This window comes from Prinia subflava, chromosome 26, assembly GCF_021018805.1.
Source record: "Prinia subflava isolate CZ2003 ecotype Zambia chromosome 26, Cam_Psub_1.2, whole genome shotgun sequence".
Classification (NCBI taxonomy): Eukaryota; Metazoa; Chordata; class Aves; order Passeriformes; family Cisticolidae; genus Prinia; species Prinia subflava.
In genome coordinates, this window is record NC_086272.1 from 472,836 (window position 1) to 494,142 (window position 21,307).

At 49.8% G+C, this 21,307-nt stretch overlaps 2 protein-coding genes across 2 annotated transcripts in view; one reads left to right on the forward strand and one right to left on the reverse strand.

The window, feature by feature from the left end:
• Window positions 1–11,940: 11,940 nt before the first annotated feature.
• LOC134562095 (zinc finger protein 397-like) lies at window positions 11,941–14,177 on the reverse strand. Its single transcript, XM_063419553.1, has 3 exons — window positions 14,079–14,177; window positions 13,404–13,485; window positions 11,941–13,218 (listed from the first exon to the last, which is right to left on the reverse strand). Exons 2-3 carry the CDS (start codon window positions 13,456–13,458, stop codon window positions 12,548–12,550), a joined length of 726 nt encoding a protein of 241 aa, XP_063275623.1. The 5' UTR covers window positions 13,459–13,485; window positions 14,079–14,177; the 3' UTR covers window positions 11,941–12,547.
• Window positions 14,178–15,905: 1,728 nt separating this feature from the next.
• Window positions 15,906–21,307, forward strand: part of LOC134562162 (zinc finger protein 239-like) — a 31,646-nt gene continuing 26,244 nt past the window's right edge. The window contains exon 1 of the mRNA XM_063419587.1: window positions 15,906–16,718. Within this exon, the coding sequence (XP_063275657.1) occupies window positions 16,019–16,718 (700 nt within the window). The 5' untranslated portion in view covers window positions 15,906–16,018. The remainder of the gene's footprint in view (window positions 16,719–21,307) is intronic.

Consider the following 21,307-nt stretch of genomic DNA (forward strand, 5'->3'; position numbering starts at 1 on the left):
AGGTTTCTTGTGTTCGAGGTCTCGTTCTCTGTTTATTATTTCTTATCTCACAAGCTCTTCTCATCCCCTGTGGAGCTCCGTGCAGCAGCAGGGGCAACGAGCCTCTCCCCTCCTCCGGGAGGGTCTTGGCCTCTTATACTACATATTATGTTTCTATTATTTACAATTAATCACCAATACCCAACACCTATGTTAGACAGGTCATATCTACTTTGACCCTATCCAAACGTGCCACCTTCACAGCAGAAATGTCGGACCAGAAGAAGAAGAAGGAGGACAGGACCACACCCTGATTCCTCCATCTTGACGTCTTGAGTCCACACACCCAAAACACATGCACCCCCAGTGATAAACTGGTTACTATCTATTTCACACTTTGGTGACTTGTAACTCCTCCTGCAGGGTAGGTAGTTTCTCCCATGGACTGAAGTCAAAGCCTGCATCTCCCTGGGCTCTGTGCCAAGGCTTACAACCCCCCTGTACAGATCCCAGACCTCCCTGTACACGTTCCAAAGCCCCCTGCCCAGGTCGCAGACCCCTTTGACCGGGTCCTTGACCCTCCAGGGCGACCAGAGGGATGCCCTGGACTCCAACAAAAATGCATGGGACCCCTGGGCCAGTCACAATAGGGTGTTTCTTTCACTCATTTCCAGTCAGGCTCACATCAGCTTCCACCAAAGTAAAATCCTGTGATCCCTCTGTTGTGACAGCAATAGAGACAGATTCTGCCCCACCATGTCTTGATGGGATTAATGTGCACTCTGCACTAGTGTCAACCAAGGCCTCATATTCTTGTGGTTCAGATGTGCCAGGCCAACGAATCCACATAGTCCAAAAAACACGGTTTTCCCTAGCCTCTAACCTGGCTAGAGGCAGGGCCCCTCTAAGCCTGGTTATCCTTCTTTCCTTGGGCATATGTCTTGGAAGTTGCTTCAAGGGGATCAGACAAGTCACAGAATCACAGAATAATGAGGTTGGAAGAGACCTCTAAGATCATCAAGTCCAACCTATGCCTTAACACCTCAACTAGACTATAGCACTAAGTGCCATGTCCAGTCTTTTTTTAAACACATCCAGAGATGGTGATTCCACCACCTCCCTGGGAAGACAATTCCAGTGCTTTATTACTCTTTCAGTGAAAAATTTTTTCCTAATATCTAACCTGTACCTTCCCTGACGTAGCTTGAGACTGTGTCCCCTTGTTCTGTCAGTTGCTGCCCGGCGGAAGAGACCGACCCCCACCTGTCTACAATCTCCCTTCAGGAAGTTGTAGAGAGCGATAAGATCACCTCTAAGCCTCCTCTTCTCCAGGCTAAACAACCCCAGCTCCTTCAAGCGTTCCTCATAGGGCTTGTGTTCCAAGCCCCTCACCAGCCTTGTTGCTCTCCTCTGGACACGCTCAAGCATCTCAATACCCTTCCTAAACTGAGGGGCCCAGAACTGGACACAGTACTCAAGATGTGGTCTCACCAGCACCGAGTACAGGAAAAGAATGACCTCCCTGCTCCTGCTGGTCACACAATTCCTAATGCAGGCCAGGATGTCATTGGCCTTGTCCACCAAAGCACATTGCTGGCTCATATCCAACCGGCTGTTGACCAGCACCCCCAGGTCCCTTTCCGCCTGAACACTGTCCAGCCACAGTGTCCCCAGCCTGTAATGCTTTAATATAAGTCATCATCATCATACCTGGCAGTTCGGCTACAGGCAACTAGAGCTGCTTCCCTTTTGGTGGAACTTCCTCTCTGAGTCTTGCCTCCCTTCAGTTCATGCACCCATTGTGTCAGAGCAGCAGTAGATTTTCTGTCCCATCTCCTCATGTTTTCTCCACAATCACGCAGGAAGAACCACAGCTCAGCTCATGGGGTGTGCCTCCCTTTGCCCATCTTGGGCAACCATAAGGTGGTTTTCGGTGAAAACCTCGGGACAGTATTTTGATATATGTCCAGGTTTCCAGCATCAAAAGCACAGTCTCTTGTCATTCTTGTTGTCCTGTGATGTTTTGTTTTGCTGGAGTGCTGAGCTGAGGCCTTCAAGGGCTTTAGCAAGTTTATCCTCCCTTGTTTGTGCTTGAAATGTGAGAGCTTTTTCAAGTTTTTCTCCCAGAGCTTCTGCCTGGATCGTAGCTATATGTTCGGGGGTTTCAATTTTGTACAAGCCTCTAATATTTGAGGCACAGTAGGTTCAGCTTGATTTTGGATGACCTTTTTGCATTCCCCATTCGCATTTGCATAAGCAAGGTTACGAAGGAGGATTGGATGGGCCACATTGTCCTCACATTGTCTCTCCAAAGCTTGCATCAAGCAAACAATAAATGCTGCATAGGGTTCAGCTGCTCCTTGCTTTACTCCTGTATAAGTTCCCTCAGGGATCCCAACTGGTTGGGTGAGTAGCAAAGCTTTGCGAGCAGCATTTTTAATGTCCCTTAACACAGCTCTGTCTAGATCTAGTTGATCCTCTGGCCTGTCATGTGGTGATCTCTGGCCATATCTGCCAACATTACTGCAGTGTGAGGACCACCCGCATAACTCTCATGTAGCTGAATCAAAAATCTTCTCCATTTTGATTCCCATAACATGTATTATGACTCGGTCAGTATTAAATTGGCAATGGAACGACAGTCATGTGGTGTTTAGTCCACATTTCGAAATACTCCTTTTAATAATTGCTTGAAATAAGGCAAACCCAGTCCACTGTCTTTAATAGCTTTCCTCAAATCTTTAATATCATCATGGCTCACTGGTTCCCACCTTGGATTGACTCCTCAACTGGCATAACAAAAAGTGGTTTCTCAGCCATCTTAAGATCTCCTTCCCTAAGTGCTTGACGTCTGAGCACAGCCCAATCTGTCAGCGACTCACGCTGAATTCTTCTTGAAGGATGCCTTGATTCAGGCAGAGGTGAGGGGTGTTCCGAATCTGAGGAAGATAAGTCTCTTTGCTGATTTAAGTCTGGTGGGTCTGAAGTTGATGTTATAAATACCAAGCCAATTCCAATTAATAAAATAAAATTTTATTAATTAAAGAATTACAGGACAAAAATTCGGGCAAACCAGCAATCGGAAGCACAGTGCTGATGCCTGGGATCGACACTGGGTGAACCTCAGTTACGGCCTCTATCGCACCGTAATTCCCCTCATTCACGAATTGGCCCTTTTTGGGGTCCCTGTTTTATACAGTTTATTTGGCCGGCAGCAGAGGATTTCCCCACAGTTCTTTTGTCTTTGGGTTGGTTTCTTCGTATTCATCTCTGCCGTCCGGTGTGCTGAATGGGTTTTCCCGCGGAAAGATGAATGTTAAGTTCGTTCCTCCGGTGTATGAATGGGAGGTGAAGTTCTGAATGAGAGGTGTTCTCCTAATCATATCTCCTGCAATGGCCAGGTACTTCACAGTTCCAGCGCCCCCAGAGGACTGATTCCAGGCTTGATTTATTCTTTATTCTGGTGTCAATGGTGGGCTTCCCGATTCCCAGCAGGGTATTGTCTTTCCCAGAATGGCAGCCTCTGGCTGTTGCCCATCCTGAAACTAGTCGGTTTCGTGCCTGATCACCTTGTGTATTTTGTTTCACAAAATATATTCACATTTTATAGACACCAAAAAACACGCATTAATATACAATATTTATTACAGTTGATGAATCCGATTTGTTCTGTGAAGCAATATCATTTATGTCTCTGCTTTGGTGCATTACAATCCTGTGGTGTCTCTCATTAATGTCCTGTGTAGTTGCTTCTTTTTGGTGTGTGCCCGCCCTGTTCCGCCCTCTTGTTGAAGTGTTGGTATTGTCCAAGTCCTGTGTAGGCTCGGGGGTTTGAAGCACGCGCAGAGAGCATGATGAAGCAGTCCACAAAATGCTGTGAGCGAGCAGGCAGCGGCGCAGGTGCTGAGGGCAGGACGGTGTGATTTGGTGCAGGCATGGCGTCATTCCCCTGCACAGGTTCTTTTCCACCAGTGGTAGAATCTGCGTGGTTGCGTGATGGCGGCATGGGTGCTAGCAAAGGCCTTCTCGATCGCGCTCCTGGGTGACCGTCCCCGGTAGCTGGTGGCAAGTTGGGTGCTCAGTTTCTTGTGTTGTCATCAGCCAGCGGCAGCGGTGGCTCTGGTAGGAGGGGAACCACGCTTGCCGTTAGACAGTGCAGTGTTTATTGTACATATTCACTGGTTCACCTTGCAAGCCATAAATTTTTGCATGGAAACAGAGTTGACTCTAAAAACTTCTGATCTGTACTGCTGAGATTTGGAGAAGGTCCTCTTTAATCTCCTCCCTGAGTTTCTTGTGGTTCTCCTCCATCTTATCTCCTGGTTTCTGTAGACGCGTTTCCACAGCTGTGATTCTGCCATGTGTTGGGCCATGCATGACATCTGCATATGCTCAGAGCTCCTTCACCATATTCTGCACGGTCTCCTCAGTGTCATCCTGCTTCATTACTGCTAAAGCAGAAGTGGATTCTCATGGCCCAAGTCGTACAAGTTTTCTCCACATCACATGGCACCATGTACATGGGTTCTAGTGTTGATGTCATCTGAGAAGACAATCTCTGCCACTGCCATTTCCCTCAAGAGTTGAATCCCTTGTTCTATGGTCTTCCACTGGGTTTGCTGCATCTAGAGATCATCTGCACACAGATATCTTTATGCCCCACTTCCTAGGACCAGTACCCAGAGACTGTGAGGATGAGCCCCCTCATCATTCCCTGGTTGATAACTGGATCAAGTGACAGGGATCCCAAATGTCTCATTTCAGTGCCATCCAGAATTGTAGCCTCGCCTGCAGCATCCCAAAGACGGACTAACCAACTGATTCTAGATTCCTCAGGTTGTCGCCTGTAATCCTTTCTTAGGCCCCGAAGGTCCTTCAGGGAGAAGGAATCAATATTGGCTTCTGATCCTGTGCCAGTTGTTTGGCTTCTGATTTTGGTGAAGGTCCTTCTCCTGGATCGCCGTTGTCCGCTGGCCGATGGGTTTTGTGTGTGTGCTTCTTTGCTGGAGCAATTACCACGGGCTTAGGCTTACTGTCTGGTTTAGCTGCCAACTCAGGCTCAAGTTCTGGTTTAGCTGCTGGCTTCATAACTGGGGTTTTGGCTGCGGTAGGCGTTGATTTGTATCCCTGCCCCCCGCCTCTATTTGCTGCCCTACAGTATCTAGCAGTGTGCCACAAGCATATGCCAGGGCCCAGCTTATTGCAATGAGTTTTTTCTCCTTAGAGTCATCATGGCAGTACTCCTCCAGATATTTCCCCACCTCATCTGGGTTCTGAATTTGTTCACTTGAAAATTCCCAGGCTGGGGGATCAGAAAATTCCTTCAAGGTTTGGCCCATTCTGTCCCTTTCTGCACACCACTCAGGATTTTCCACGCCTGGGTCTACTTCTGGGTCTATTTCTGGGTCAGGGGTCTCATCAGCCACTCTGGAAATCTCAGACCTCACCCTAGAGAAGCTACAAACCATATAGAGGAAGCTCACCAGATGAAATACCAGGAAGGTGGTATCTTTAACATTCAGGTGACGCTGAACATTCTCAAGAAGTGATGTAACAGATTCAAAAGAGAAGAGGGAAACGAAAGGCTGCAAAGGTTCAGCCCCTACTCCTTCTCTAACAAACTGGGTACAATTACTAATAAATCCCCAAAACATGGTGCTGGAACTAGGACACAGGGTAGGACAAAGGAACAACAAACCAAAAATAGCTGGCACAAACTCCAGTACCTTTATAGACTTCCTATAAATCATGATTGCGGAGCCTAACAAAATAGCAATATTAATTTGTGCACCTCTAGTGTAAAAGCCATGGGTTAGAGACAACGCTGGAGCTATTTCCAGATGAGAAAACAAACCTAGGGACCAGAGAGGCATTAAAACCTCAAAAAAGCCTAGGGAACAGAAAGACAGGAAGGACTCCATTCCTAGAGACATTATGAATTCAAGCAGCAACATGGCTACTGACAGTTTTATCCCCACACAAACTACAATCGAAATGCAATCCATAATCAATACAAGTTTTTTCCACTCTCTCCAGCCCCACGCGGGGCACCAATAACATAATGTATTGTCCTGGTTTAGGGCAAATTTGGGAGGCAACCTCTGAATAGGGTCCCTCTGGAAAGCAAACCCAAAAGGCCCCTTGCCCCAGCTGGTCCAGGAAAAGAATTTCATTGGAGAAAAGTGGAAAAAACCTATTTATTTTATAATAAAATGCCCACGAGCATAAAGAATGAATAATATGAAACAATAAAACCTCTCACTCCTCTGAACAGAGATGGTAAACCTGAGAAAATCCTTGCTGTGGGTGGCTCAGCTCACTCAGTTTTTATCAGTCCCAGTCCCTCTGGAGGTCCAGGCCCGCTGGGCCGCAGGTAGCAGCCCTTGGTGCTCCTCTGGGGTTTTCATTCAGGAGCAGATTGAAAGAGTCCCAAGAAAAAGGAAAAAAAAAAGAAAAAACAGTCCAGGGAACTTCTCTGCCCTAGCTAGCTAAAACTAACTAAAAAGCAGAAAAAGGATCTCTGTCACAGGCACTGGTCTGTGCTTCGGATGAACACAGTCCGGAGAGAGGAATGTGCAGGAGGAGAGCTGTTCTCAAAACAAACTTGGCGCTTCTTCTTTCCCTGCTTTGCTCTCACAGCCAGCGTTAAAGGCACAGAACTCAATATACAGCACAAACAGAAAAGACGAGCGGGGATACCAGCATCATAAAGTCACCCTAGGACAGCACTTGGAGTGTATTTTCTTAAAATTAAAGCTAAAACCTCTACTTTATGTACACGTGGCTTAATATATTCTAATTTCTCTAAAGGCTTTAATTCAACCCCTGTACTTTTCTCTCTCTGTGGAGAATCCATGGAAACATGGGCTCCAACATTTGTCTACACTACTGTGGAGTTAGTAGGCAACTGTACAAGACTGATTTTTGGAAAGATTTTGAGAATTCTTCATAACTTTATTTCTCACATTTGTTTTTTAGATGATAAAGGTTTCTTTGATGGTTTTATTTATTATCTGTTGTACACCCCGAAGTATATAAGGTACTACTACTAATACTACTATTTAAATAACTAATATATATGTAAACTTATTTTACAACATTCTTTTGATTAAGGTCTAAAGTTCTATCTTTCAAACAAATTGTCTAACTATGACTCATTGTCTTCTTTGATTAGAGTTGTTTTTCTATGTTTTGTATGTTTTGTATGTTTTGTATGAGAGTAGCTTTTGTATGTTTTTGTGGATGGATTTGGAATGGTTAGATAGGTTTATATAGCATAATTCTTTAAATTCTTTACAAGCACGTTTAGGTGTTAGTAAAACAAAATTAATCGCTGCTTTGTTTTGTAGGGTGGTATGTTTAATACTGCTGACATTTGTCAGCATATTACTGATTGTAATGGATGTGGCATTAGTTGGTAATTGTTGTGGATATTGGTCAGCTCTGGAAAGATTACTCCAACAGTGAATAATTATAATAAAAACTTGAGTTTCTATATGCAAAGTAATGGGGAGTATATTGAGGAACTGCTTTCTTGCTAATTACTAGCTGAAAACGTGAGGCAGAAATCTATTGTTAGAGAACTGAGAATTTCAAATTCTTGGGGTTTGGATATTGTTTTGGGAAGTTATTTGGTTTAAATGTCTTAGTTACTCATGGGATTGTTCTCATTAGTAACTTTGGTTTATTATTAAGCTGCTTTTTGGTTAAAGGGTCAGAATGTATAGGTATTGGTCAATCTTTTACTGGCTTACCCCTTTTTTTAAGTGTAAATAGGTAATTGTAAAATCCTGACTTGCTAAGGGTAATAATCTTCTTTTGGCTCTGATTATAAATTGTGATTGCAATAAACTGTTTATAATAACTATAACTTATAGTCAATAACTATATGATATATATTATAATACTTATATTAACTCTGAATATAATAAATTTCTTTTTCATATTTGTAAAAGTTGTTTTGGGGACCTATAAGAAAGCGTCATTGTTAAACTTTTCTATTATCTTGCTTAACATATTTTTCTACTTGCTAAGGCCTTGCTCTACTCAGCACAAAAAGGACAGTTTTATTGTTCTATGTCCTCATTCCTGTATCTTTTTAAATTTATGCCTACATCTGCACTGCTATGAAAGCTTTCTGCTTTTTCTGTTTCCCACACCAAGGAAGCATTAGGTGGAACACGACTTATTATTCACAGATGTGGGGAGTTCACACCACACTGATCTCTGGCATTTGTACTGAGCCCTGTAGCTACAAAACCACCAGGGCCCCTCACTCACCCATCTGCAGGGGCTGCACCTTGGGGGGTTTATTTCTTCTGTATCCTGCAGAAGAAACAAAAGGGCTGGAAGTGGAGAAGGGGGAAATTGGAATCTTTGGGGAAAAACTTCAGCACCAGGGGCATGCTGAGAAAGCAGGGAAGGTCTCAAGCTTTTGAGCAGAGACTCCTCACCAGCTCTGTCTTCCTGTCCTGTCCTGCTGGACACTGAGCACAGGGGCTGCAGTGGGGTGTCACAAAGGGCTCCTCTGTGACACAGCCCCTGTCCCCACTGTGACACAGCCCCTGTCCCCAGCAACAGCTCCCAGTGATTGTTTACGTGGAACCTCCCCAGTGACCACTGCCTGGGCACAGAGGCTCTGGGTGTCCCTGAGGGGCATGGGGACAGCTCACTGCTGGGCACACGGGTGCTCCCGAAGGACCTCCAGGCCCCCTTTGCCCTCCTGTCCCCTTGGGATGTCCCTGGTGCCCTCCAGCACGCCCCAGAGCCCTGTGCTCACACACCCCCGTGTGCCCCAGGATGTCCCTGTCAGTGCCCCGCAGAGCCCCGACAACACGACCCGGGTGAGATTTGCTCAAGCTTAACAGAAATCCCCAGGGTTGGCACCTCAGCTCTTCTCTGCCTCGCACCGTCAGAAGAGCTGGTGCAGAAAAGAGGACAAAGGAAATGGAACTTCTTCCACTGAGTTTGCCCTTTCTGGATCTGGCAGCTCCCAGCAAGGGAGATTCCCCTCTCGCTGGTTTTCACTCATTTCTGCTCTGGGACCATGATGGTGAACAGCCTCTTACAACCACAGCCCCTTCTCCACTCTGAATGCTCCACTGCTTCCAGCACTGCTCCACTGGGGACCCTTCCTGAGGCCTTCAGGGCACCCCAAGTCCCTCTGCAGAAGCAGCCCTGGACAGGGGGTTCCCCCTGGGCTGCAGTTCTAGTGGTGCTGGTCCCAGTAGCCCGAGGAGCTCTGACTTGTGCTCTGATGGTGCTGAACAGAAAGTCTGTGCTGAACCTGGAAAACCTCGTCAAGTTTGGTGTCATTTTAAAGTGTGCTAACCATGGAGTTTCTTCGTGTTTCCTGGATTTCTGGGTAGACCTTGTCAGAAAAATCCACAAACGCCAGAGGTTTGTGTTCAAAAAGGACACAGAGGAGTCCTTCAACTTTATTTGAATAAAGGAGAGAGAGTCCACCAGGTCACAAGCCTGTGGGGTTTTTCATTCTCCAGCTGTCAGAGGACGCAGCCTCCTTTTATCCTAAACTGCCAGCAGCACGTTGCCCTCTTCCTTTTCCCATTGTCTGAAGGAAGGTACAGCCTTCCTGAGCCACCCACCACAAATTCCTCCTTGAACCTGTCCTTTTACCCCAAAGTTCAGCAGTCCAGGCTGGTGCAGACCCTTGTCTGCTTCTGTCTGGGCTCTTCGACTGAACCTGCTGCCCGAAGTCAGTGGAGACATTAAGGTTCCAAAGACCTTAACACCCATAACCTTCACCCGTCAAATTATTTTGTAAAGACATTGATGTAAAGACATTAGCACACATCTTTCCTCTCATTCCTGTGTGGCTGCTGGAGGAGTTCCTGGGGCAGTTCCTGGGAAAATCTGCAGGTGGGTTCCCAGATGGGTCCCAGGCAGCTCCCGGGTGGGTTCCTGGTGCCGAAGGGGCAGCAGAGACAAAAAAACCTTGTTCCAAAGGGGCTTCACTGCTCCTTGTGAAAAACAAAGCTCACTCTAGAATTTTTTAAAAGTTTAATAACAGGGTAAAAGAAGGGCAGTATTTCCAGCTCTGGGGGCTTTTGACGAACGGCCAAAGAGCAACAAAAAACCCCTTAAAATCATGTTCTCCATATACTGTTATATTGCTGGGGTTACATCTATATCCATTAGCTTATACACTGTTTAAACATTCCCCAGAGCCTTGGATGTTGCAGAGGCTCTTCATGTTCAGGTTTCCCATGCTGACTCACCGGTGTGACATCCTGAGATCAAGTGAATTAATTTGATTCCTTCCCGTGATTTCATCCTTGGTGTTTCACACTTTTCTGATCACAGGAGTTAACGAGCTCTCCCCCAGTCTCCTCCGGTGCTCTGTCTTGTGTCACTGTTATCCCTTGGGCAGGGCAGGCAGTGCATGGCCTCACACTCTACATCTACTCACACAAAAGCCTTTGCACAGCTTCTGTTTTGCTAAGGTCTAGAGTACAATCCGTTCATCACAGCATTATTTGTGTAAGCAATACATAGACATTATATTTATTACACTACTATTTCTGTGAGCAATACAGTTCCTACTTAAAGTGATATATTACATTGTATTATCAAGGAGATAAAAAGACGTACAATTTGTACCATTTCTAAATACTTATGATCAATAACAACATGCAAAAGCTAATACATAAATGCAGATGCCAATGTTATATTTATAAAATAATGTCATTTGTAACAGGTGGAAGTGGGGAGCACTGGGTGCTGCAGCTCTGCCCGGCAGCTGCGCAGTCCCAGCCAGAGGAATTTCTATTTCTTTTCCTCTTTGACACCTCTTTTCTATTTCTCTACCTCACATTTCTTGTTCAGGGTTAAAAATGAAGCATTTTTAAGCATTTTAATAAAGGATAATAAGGGATAAAACAGAAAGCAAAAGACGCAGGGGCCTGGCAAAGACAGTACACACCCACTGCTTCAGTCTGCAGTCTTTTATACCGTTGCAGATGTATTATTTCCTCAAGTGATTTAGCAAATTTAGTTTGAGCTGGTTGACCCCAGTCTTAATTCAGATTTTCTGCAACTTCGCACACTTCAGCAGTTGAACACTTTGGAGCTCCAGGGTGGTCTCCTGATGCCACTCTAAGGGGTTTTGCTATTTCTCCTTTTATGCTCTTCTGCTCTCCGTTTATGCTATCTTGGACATATATATTGCAATAATAATTGTATCTTAAAATACATCCTTTGCAAGCCCACTTACATCTTGTGAAAGCCTCTCTTCCCCTTTTACATTGATCACAAGAATTTACAAATTTCTCCTACTTCAAAGCACTTTAGAAGGCATCATATTTATTTACAAGCAATTACAATTCTGCAATTAAAGCAAATAAATTATAGTGAAATCCAACTACTACAAGATTGTTTATTCAATTATTCAATAAAATAAATCTGCAATAAAATCCATAGGCTGTGCTGCTGTGGTCTCATTTGCACCTCACTGGGGTAGAGGCGTCTCTCCCTCCTGCCACTGCAGCCCACGGCCAGGGGCCCTTCCCACTGCAATGGTTCTGGGATTCTGTCAGGGACTCACTTTCCTTTTCTTCTTCCCTCTGCTTGGAGCTGGCAATGGGCTGGAAAATGTCCAGCAAACCAACCTTTGCTGTCTGCTTTGTCAGCCTACACAGCTTCAGGACCTTGTCACCTGCCCCTTGGGCACAGCTCCCCTGGGCAGCAGGGCAGAACCAGCACCCTGGGAGCCTTGGGAATTCCCCTCTGGGATCCACGGCACACGCTGGGATGATCTGGAATTTCAGTGTCCATGACACAGCACCCCACGGCCCTCCCAAGAGCCCTGAGTTCACTCAAACCCATCATCCCCCACATTCCCTGGAAGTTCAGCCCATGTCCCCACCCATGTCCGTGTGCCCTGATGTCCCCACCCATGCCCGTATCCCCACCATGCCCCCAGTCTTGGCCCTCCATGTCCCCAACCGTGTCCATGTCACCCCCATGTCTCCATCCATGTCCATGTCACCATCCATGGCCACGTCTCCTTGAGCTCTTTTTGTATCCAGGTGCCCCCAGGGGCCCAGGAAGATGTGGAGACCACCAGCCAGCTGTCTTCCCACCATGGATCACCAGGACCATGGATCTCCAAGGCTCTGCCCAATGGGGCTCACTGGGGATCATCCAATGGGCTCCTCCAACGGGGGATGGAGTTGGAGCAGTGCACAAAGCTCTTCCCGCATGCGGGGCACTTGTAGGGCTTCCCTTCCTGCTGCCTCCACTGCTCATGGGTCACGGCACAGCTCTGGGACAAGCTCTTCCCACACTCAGGACACTGTTAGGGCCTCTCTCCGCTGTGCATCTGCCGGTGGACAAGCAGCTTGGAGTGCTGGATGAAGCTCTTCCCACATTCTGAGCACGTGTAGGGGCATTCCCCAGTGTGCACTGTCTGCTGCATGATCAGGCCAGAGCTGTCACAGAAGCTCTTCCTGCACTGCCCACACACACAGGGTCATATCCCACTGCACAGCTTCTGGTGGCCTTTGAGGTGGGAGCTCTTCATGAAGCCTTTCCCACATTCTCCACATTTCTAGTGCCGTTCAACAGTGTGGATCCTCCTGTGCTTGGATAAAGTGGAGTTGTCAGTGAAGCTCTTCCCACATTCCCCACACTCATAGGGCCGTTCCCCGGTGTGGATCCTCTGGTGGACGATCACGCTGGAGCTCGTAGTGAAGCTCTTGCCACACTCCCCACACTCATAGGGCCGTTCCCCAGTGTGGATCCTCTGGTGGACAATCAATTTGCAGCTCCTAGTGAAGCTCTTCCCACATTCCCCACACTCACAGCGTCGTTCCCCAGTGTGGACTCTCAGGTGGATCATCAGGCGAGAGGTGTCTCTGAAGCGCTTCCCACATTTCCCACACTCACAGCGCCGTTCCCCAGTGTGGATCTTCTGGTGCCGGACCAGGCTGGACTTTGCACAGAAACTCTTCCCACATTCCGAGCACTGGTGCAGCTTCTTGCCATTGTGAAGCTGTTCATGCACCACCAGCTCAGAGCTCTGGCCACATCTCTGGCTGCCTTCCTGGCACAGGGTGGGTCCTTCCTCCTCGGAGCACCCTGGCATGGGTTTGGAGCCCCTCCTCGGGCGGGATCTCCACGGCTTTTCCTCCCCGTTGCATTCCTGTGCCATGGGGCCGCTCAAAACAGCCTCTTCCACGAGGTTCTGCTGAGGGGATTTGTCCTCCCTGGGCTCCTTGTCTGGGGGAGGAAGGACAAGGACAGGATGGGATTTGCCTCCGTGCCAGAGGCAAGGGCAAGGAGATCCCCCCAGTGCATCCCCGGCAGGACGGCGTCGGCAGCGGGGTTGTCCTGCAGCCGGGGCCAGGCTGGGCTGGGAGATGGAGCAGGAGAGAGGGGCAAAGGGGCACTGACTTCCTCCTCACCTGCCTGGGGTTCCCGGGACAACTTCCTCCTCCTCACAGCCTTCTCTTCCTCCATCCAGCCAAAGTCTGGCACTGGGAATTCCTGGTTTGTGGGAAAGACATTCTGTGAATGCATTGGCTTTGAAGGTCCTGCTGTCCAAATCATCTCCAGAAGTCACCGCATGTCTGGTGTCCATAAAATCCTCCAAAAAATCAAGGAGTCCAAAAACACTGTCCCCGGGCTTCCCTGTTTCCAGTGTCCTTACTCTGGGGTTATGGGGGTCCCTCTTCTCAGAGCTGCTGGGGGGCCCGTGGGTCCTGGGCATCCCCCCTCTCCCGGACCCTGCTTCGGCTCGCTCAGGGGGTTTTGGGGCTGCCGGGGCTCATCCTGCCCTGATTCTGACTCGGCTCCCAGCTGTCCCAGGGTCCCCTTCCTCAGCATTCCCCCACTCCAGCCACTCAGCGCTTCTTCCCCCACTCCCCGACAACACTTTCACGCTCGGGGGGCCCGGACCCCCCTCATCTCCAGCCTCCACCACCCCTCCACAAACACTCCACGCTGCAATCTGCGAGTTCCAAACCCCACATTCCTTCCCCTCCCACACCCCACACCCCCCCAAAAATAAAAAGCCAAAACCCCCCAACAGTACCGGGGATCCCGGGATAGATTTGGGGCGAGCTTCCCCTCCCCGTCACCTGCGGGCTGCCGGGCAATGCGATGCGGTCGCGCCCAGCGGAGCTGCGGCCTCAGCGGGCTCGCCGTGGAACACCGACCCTCTCCCGCTGCCCCTCCTCTCGGTGCTCGTCGTGTTGCTGCTCCTCCCCTTCGTCTCTCCCTCCTCTTCCTCCCGCCCCTCCTCCGCCCCCAGCCCGGGCCCCCCTTTCCCGCCCGCTCTGCCCCGCGGCCGCCGCAGCGCCGCTGTTGGGTAGGGGGGAGCCCCCGGGAGCCCCCGGGGATGGGCGGGGGGCTCGGGGCTCCCCCCAGGGCAGACCCGGCCGTGCCGTCCCCCTGCCCCCCGAGCCCAAACTCCGCTCCCGGGGGTGCCTGGCTGCCAGGGGTGGCACAGGGGGGTGGGAGTGGGGAGCGCTGGGCGCTGCGGGGGCAGCTGCAAGCCAGAGGTGTTTCCCATTGCTTTTTCTCTCTGACACCGCTTTCCTATTTCTCTACCACACACTTCTTGTTCAATGAGAGAAACGAAGCCCACTCCTCTTAAACAGTTAAGCGTTTTAATAAATGATAATAAGGGTGCACACTGTCCCCAAGCCCCCTACCCATCCCTGGCGGGGTCTCCCCACCCAAACGCCGGTGCTGCAGCGGCCGCGGTTCGGGGAAATGGGGGGAAGGGGGGTCGTGCTGGTGGTGGAGGAGGAGGAGGAGGAAGAGGAGGGAGAAAGGAGGAGGAGGAGCCGGAACAGGAAAAGAGCGACGGAGTTCGACCAGGGGCGCGCAGAGCCCACCGCACCTCCGGCCCCCGCAGCATTGCCGGTGACCAGGGAGAGGGAGCTCACCCCAAATCTGTCCGGGGGTCCCCGAGAGGTTTGGGGTTTGGTTTTGTTTTTTTTTTTTGGGGGGGTGGGTTTTTGGAATGGCGTTGGGAGCTAAGAGATTCCAGAATCGCGCCGCAAATATCTTTGCATGTTCCTGGGAGGTTTGGGGGAGGAGATGGGGATATTTTCAGATCTTGCAGGAGTGCAAAGCTGAGCCGTAGCTGCCCCTGGGTAGATTTTGGGGTCCCACGCAGCGATCGCGCGGTGCCGGCGGGGCGGGACGTTGGTTTTGGGGATCCCGGGAGAGGCGGGGATGAAGGGCGGGAGGCCCGGAGGGGGGAGCGGGGCGATGGCAGAGCTGGGGCACCTCCGGCAGCCTGGAGGGGTGGTGGAGGCTGGAGATGAGGGAGGTCCGGGCCCCCCGAGCGTGAAAGTGTTGTCGGGGAGTGGGGGAAGAAGCGCTGAGTGGCTGGAGTGGGGGAATGCTGAGGAAGGGGACCCTGGGACAGCTGGGAGCCGAGTCAGAATCAGGGCAGGATGAGCCCTGGCAGCCCCAAAACCCCCTGAGTGAGCCAAAGCAGGGTCCGGGAGAGGGGGGATCCCCAGGACCCACGGGCCCCCAGCAGCTCTGAGAAGAGGGACCCCCATAACCCCAGAGTAAGGACACTGGGAACAGGGAAGCCCTGGGACAGTGTTTTTGGAGTCCTTCTTGATTTGGAGGATTTTATGGACACCAGACAGACGGTAACTTCTGGAGATGGACAGCAGGACCTTCAAAGCCAATGCACTCACAGAATGTCTTTCCCACACCAGGAATTCCCAGTGCCAGACTTTGGCTGGGTAGAGGAGGAGAAGGCTGTGAGGAAGAGGAGGATTCCTGCGGATCCCCAGGCAGGTGAGGAGGAAGTCAGTGCCCCTTTGCCCCTCTCTCCTGCTCCATCTCCCAGCCCAGCTTGGCCCCGGCTGCAGGACAACCCCGCTGCCGACGCCGTCCTGCCGGGGATGCACTGGGGGGATCTCCTTGCCCTTGCCTCTGGCACGGAGGCAAATCCCATCCTGTCCTTGTCCTTCCTCCCCCAGACAAGGAGCCCAGGGAGGACAAATCTCCTCAGCAGAACCTCGTGGAAGAGGCTGTTTTGAGCGGCTCCATGGCACAGGAATGCAACGGGGAGGAAAAGCCGCGGAGATCCTGCCCGAGGAGGGGCTCCAAACCCATGCCAGGGTGCTCCGAGGAGGAAGGACCCACCCTGTGCCAGGAAGGCAGCCAGAGATGTGGCCAGAGCTCTGAGCTGGTGGTGCATGAACAGCTTCACAATGGCAAGAAGCTGCACCAGTGCTCGGAATGTGGGAAGAGTTTCTGTGCAAAGTCCAGCCTGGTCCGGCACCAGAAGATCCACACTGGGGAACGGCGCTACGAGTGTGGGAAATGTGGGAAGCGCTTCAGAGACACCTCTCGCCTGATGATCCACCTGAGAGTCCACACTGGGGAACGGCCCTATGAGTGTGGGGAGTGTGGGAAGAGCTTCACTCAATGCTCCAGACTGATCATCCACAAGAGGATCCACACTGGGGAACGGCCCTATGAGTGTGGGGAGTGTGGGAAGGGCTTCACTACGAGCTGCAAATTGATTGTCCACCAGAGGATCCACACTGGGGAACGGCCCTATGAGTGTGGGGAATGTGGGAAGAGCTTCACTAGGAGCTGCAAATTGATTGTCCACCAGAGGATCCACACTGGGGAACGGCCCTATGAGTGTGGGGAATGTGGGAAGAGCTTCACTCAGAGCTACAGCCTGATCGTCCACCAAAGGATCCACACTGGAGAACGGCCCTATAAATGTGGAGAATGTGGGAAAGACTTCAGAAAGAGCTCCCACCTCAAACGCCACCAGATTTTGTGCACTGGGATATGACACCCTGTGTGTGTGGGGAGAGCAGGAACAGCTTCTGTGACAGCTCTGGCCTGATCATGCAGCAGACAGTGCACACTGGGGAATGCCCCTACACGTGCTCAGAATGTGGGAAGAGCTTCATCCAGCACTCCAAGCTGCTTGTCCACCGGCAGATGCACACTGGAGAGAGGTCCTAACAGTGTCCTGAGTGTGGGAAGAGCTTTGTGCACTGCTTCAACTCCATCCCCCGTTGGAGGAGCCCATTGGATGATTCCCAGTGAGCCCCATTGGGCAGAGCCTTGGGGATCCACGGTCCTGGTGATCCATGGTGGGAAGACAGCTGGCTGGTGGTCTCCACATCTTCCTGGCCCCCTGTGGGCACCTGGATGCAAAAGGAGCTCAAGGGGACGTGGCCATGGATGGTGACATGGACATGGATGGAGACATGAGGGTGACATGGACACGGGTGGGGACATGGAGGGCCAAGAATGGGGGCATGGTGGGGATACGGGCATGGGTGGGGACATCAGGGCACATGGACATGGGTGGGGACATGGGCTGAACTTCCAGGGAATGTGGGGCACGGTGGGTTTGAGTGAACTCAGGGCTCTTGGGAGGGACGTGGGGTGCTGTGTCATGAAACTGAAATTCCAGATCGTCCCAGCGTGTGCCGTGGATCCCAGAGGGGAATTCCCAAGGCTCCCAGGGTGCCGGTTCTGCCCTGCTGCCCAGGGCAGCTGTGCCCAAGGGGCAGGTGACAAGGTCCTGAAGCTGTGTAGGCTGACAAAGCAGACAGCAAAGGTTGGTTTGCTGGACATTTTCCAGCCCATTGCCAGCTCCAAGCAGAGGGAAGAAGAAAAGGAAAGTGAGTCCCTGACAGAATCCCAGAACCATTGCAGTGGGAAGGGCCCCTGGCCGTGGGCTGCAGTGGCAGGAGGGAGAGACGCCTCTACCCCAGTGGGGTGCAAATGAGACCACAGCACCAGACCCTCTGGATTTTATTGAAGATGTGTTTAATTGAATGTTATAAACAGTCATGTAGTAGCTGGATTTCACTGTAATTTATTTCCTTTAATTATAAATTAGTATTTTCCTGTGAATAAATATGGTAAATTCCACACTGCTTTGAAGTAGGATAATATTTGTAAATTCTTGTGAGCTGTTTTAAAGGGGAAGCAAGGCTTTCACAAGATGTAAGTGCGCTTGCAAAGGATGTATTTTAAGATATAATTATTATTGCAGTATATATGTCCAAATAGTATAAATGGAATGCAAAAGAGCATAAAAGGAGAAATTGCAAAACCCCTTAAAGTGGCATCTGAAGACCACCCTAGACCTCCAACGTGTTCAACTCTTGAAGTGTGCAAGGTTGCAGAAAATCTGAATTAAGATTGTGGTCAACCAGCTCAAACTAAATCTGCTCAGTCACTTGAGGAAATAATACATCTGCAATGGTATAAAAGACTGCACACTGAAGCAGTGGGTGTGTACTGGCTTTGCGGGCACCTGTGTCTTTTGCTTTCTGTTTTATCTCTCATTATGCTTTATTAAAATGCTTAGAATTTTTCAGAGGAGTGTGCTTCATTTGTCACACTGAACAAGAAATGTGACGTAGAGAAATAGGAAGGAGGTGTCAGAGAGGAAAAGAAATAGAAATTCCTCTGGCTGCGACTGCACAGCTGCTGGGCAGACCCGCAGAGCCCAGCACTCCCCACTTCCACCTTTTAAAAATGACATTATTTTATAAAAATAACATTGGGTTCTGCATTTATGTATTAGCTTTTGCATGTTATTATTGATCATAAGTATTTAAATATGGTACAAATTGTAACTCTTTTGAACTGATTGTTAATATAATATAATCTATCAGTTTTAGTAGGAACTGTATTGCTCATAGAAATAGTAGTGTAATAAATATAATGTCTGTGTATTGCTTATAGAAATAACGGTGTGATGAGCAGATTGTACTCTAGACCTTAGCAAAACAGAAGCTGTGCAAAGGCTTTTGTGTGAGTAGGAAGAAGAGTGTGAGGCCATGCACTGCCTGCCCTGCCCAAGGGACAACAGTGACACAAGACAGAGCACCGGAGGAGACTGGGGGAGAGCTCGTTAACTCCTGTGATCAGAAAAGTGTGAAACACCAAGGATGAAATCACGGGAAGGAATCAAATTGATTCACTTGATCTCAGGATGTCACACAGGTGAGTCAGGATGGGAAACCTGAACACGAAGAGCCCCTGCAACATCCAAGGCTCTGGGGAATGTTTAAATAGTGTATAAGCTAATGGATATGGATGTAACCCCAGCAATATAACAGTATATGGAGAACATGATTTTAAGGTTTTTTTAGTGCCATTTGTCAAATGCCCCCCAGAGCTGGAAATACTGCCCCTCTTTTACCCTATTATTAAACTTTTTAAAAATTCTAAAGAGTGAGCTTTGTTTTTCACAAGGAGCAGTGAAGCTCCTTTGGAACCAGCTTTTTTTGTCTCTGCTGCCCCTCCGGCACCAGGAACCCACCCGGGAGCTGCCTGGGACCCATCTGGGAACCCACCTGCAGATTTTCCCAGGAACTGCCCCAGGAGCTCCCCAGCAGCCACACAGGAATGAGAGGAAAGATGTGTGCTAATGTCTTTACATCAATGTCTTTACAAAATAATTTGACAGTTGAAGGTTATGGGTGTTAAGGTCTTTGGAACCTTAATGTCTCCACTGACTTCGGGCAGCAGGTTCAGTTGAAGACCCAGACAGAAGCAGACAAGGGTCTGCACCAGCCTGGACTGCTGAACTTTGGGGTAAAAGGACAGGTTCAAGGGGGAATTTGTGGTCGGTGGCTCAGGAAGGCTGTACCTTCCTTCAGACAATGGGAAAAGGAAGAGGGCAACGTGCTGCTGGCAGTTTAGGATAAAAGGAGGCTGCACCCTCTGACAGCTGGAGAATGAAAAACCCCACGGGCTTGTGCCCTGGTGGGCTCTCTCTCCTTTATTCGAATAAAGTTGAAGGACTCCTCTGTCTCCTTTTTGAACACAAACCTCTGGCATTTGTGGATTTTCCTGACAAGGTCTACCCAGAAATCCAGGAAACACGAAGAAACTCCATGGTTAGCACACTTTAAAATGACACCAAACTTGACGAGGTTTTCCAGGTTCAGCACAGACTTTCTGTTCAGCACTATCAGAGCACAAGGCAGAGCTCCTCGGGCTACTGGGACCAGCACCACTGGAACTGCAGAGCCCAGGAGGAACCCCCAGTCCAGGGGTGCTTGTGCAGAGGGACTTGGGGTGCCCTGAAGGCCTCAGGAAGGGTCCCCAGTGGAGCAGTGCTGGAAGCAGTGGAGCATTCAGAGTGGACAAGGGGCTGTGGTTGTAAGAGGCTGTTCACCATCATGGTCCCAGAGCAGAAATGAGTGAAAACCAGCGAGAGGGGAATCTCCCTTGCTGGGAGATACCAGATCCAGAAAGGGCAAACTCAGTGGAAGAAGTTCCATTTCCTTTGTCCTCTTTTCTGCACCAGCTCTTCTGATGGTGTGAGCCAGAGAAGAGCTGAGGTGCCAACCCCGGGGATTTCTGTTAGGCTTGAGCAAATCTCACCCGTGTCGTGTTGTCGGGGCTCTGCGGGGCACTGACAGGGACATCCTGGGGCACACGGGGGTGTGTGAGCACAGGGCTCTGGGGCGTGCTGGAGGGCACCAGGGACATCCCAAGGGGACAGGAGGGCAAAGGGGGCCTGGAGGTCCTTCGGGAGCACCCGTGTGCCCAGCAGTGAGCTGTCCCCATGCCCCTCAGGGACACCCAGAGCCTCCCTGCCCGGGTCACTGGGGCAGGTTCCATGTAAACAATCGCTGGGAGCTGTGCTGGGGACAGGGGCTGTGTCACAGTGGGGACAGGGGCTGTGTCACAGTGGGGACAGGGGCTGTGTCACAGAGGAGCCCTTTGTGACACCCCACTGCAGCCCCTGTGCTCAGTGTCCAGCAGGACAGGACAGGAACACAGAGCTGGTGAGGAGTCTCTGCTCAAAAGCTTGAGACCTTCCCTGCTTCCTCAGCATCCCCCTGGTGCTGAGGTTTTTCCCCAAAGATTCCCATTTCCCCCTTCTCCACTTCCAGCCCTTTTATTTCTTCTGCAGAATACAGAAGAAATAAACCCCCCAAGGTGCAGCCCCTGCAGATGGGTGAGTGAGGGGCCCTGGTGGTTTTGTAGCTACAGGGCTCAGTACAAATGCCAGAGATCAGTGTGGTATGAACTCCCCACATCTGTGAATAATAAGTCGTGTTCCACCTAATGCTTCCTTGGTGTGGGAAACAGAAAAAGCAGAAAGTCTTCATAGCAGTGCAGATGTAGGCATAAATTAAAAAAGATACAAGAATGAGGACACAGAACAATAAGACTGTCCTTTTTGTGCTGAGTAGAATAAGGCCTTAGCAAGTAGAAAAATATGTTAAGCAAGATAATAGAAAAGTTTAACAATGATGCTTTCTTATAGGTCCCCAAAACAACTTTTACAAATATGAAAAAGAAATTTATTATATTCAGAGTTAATATATTA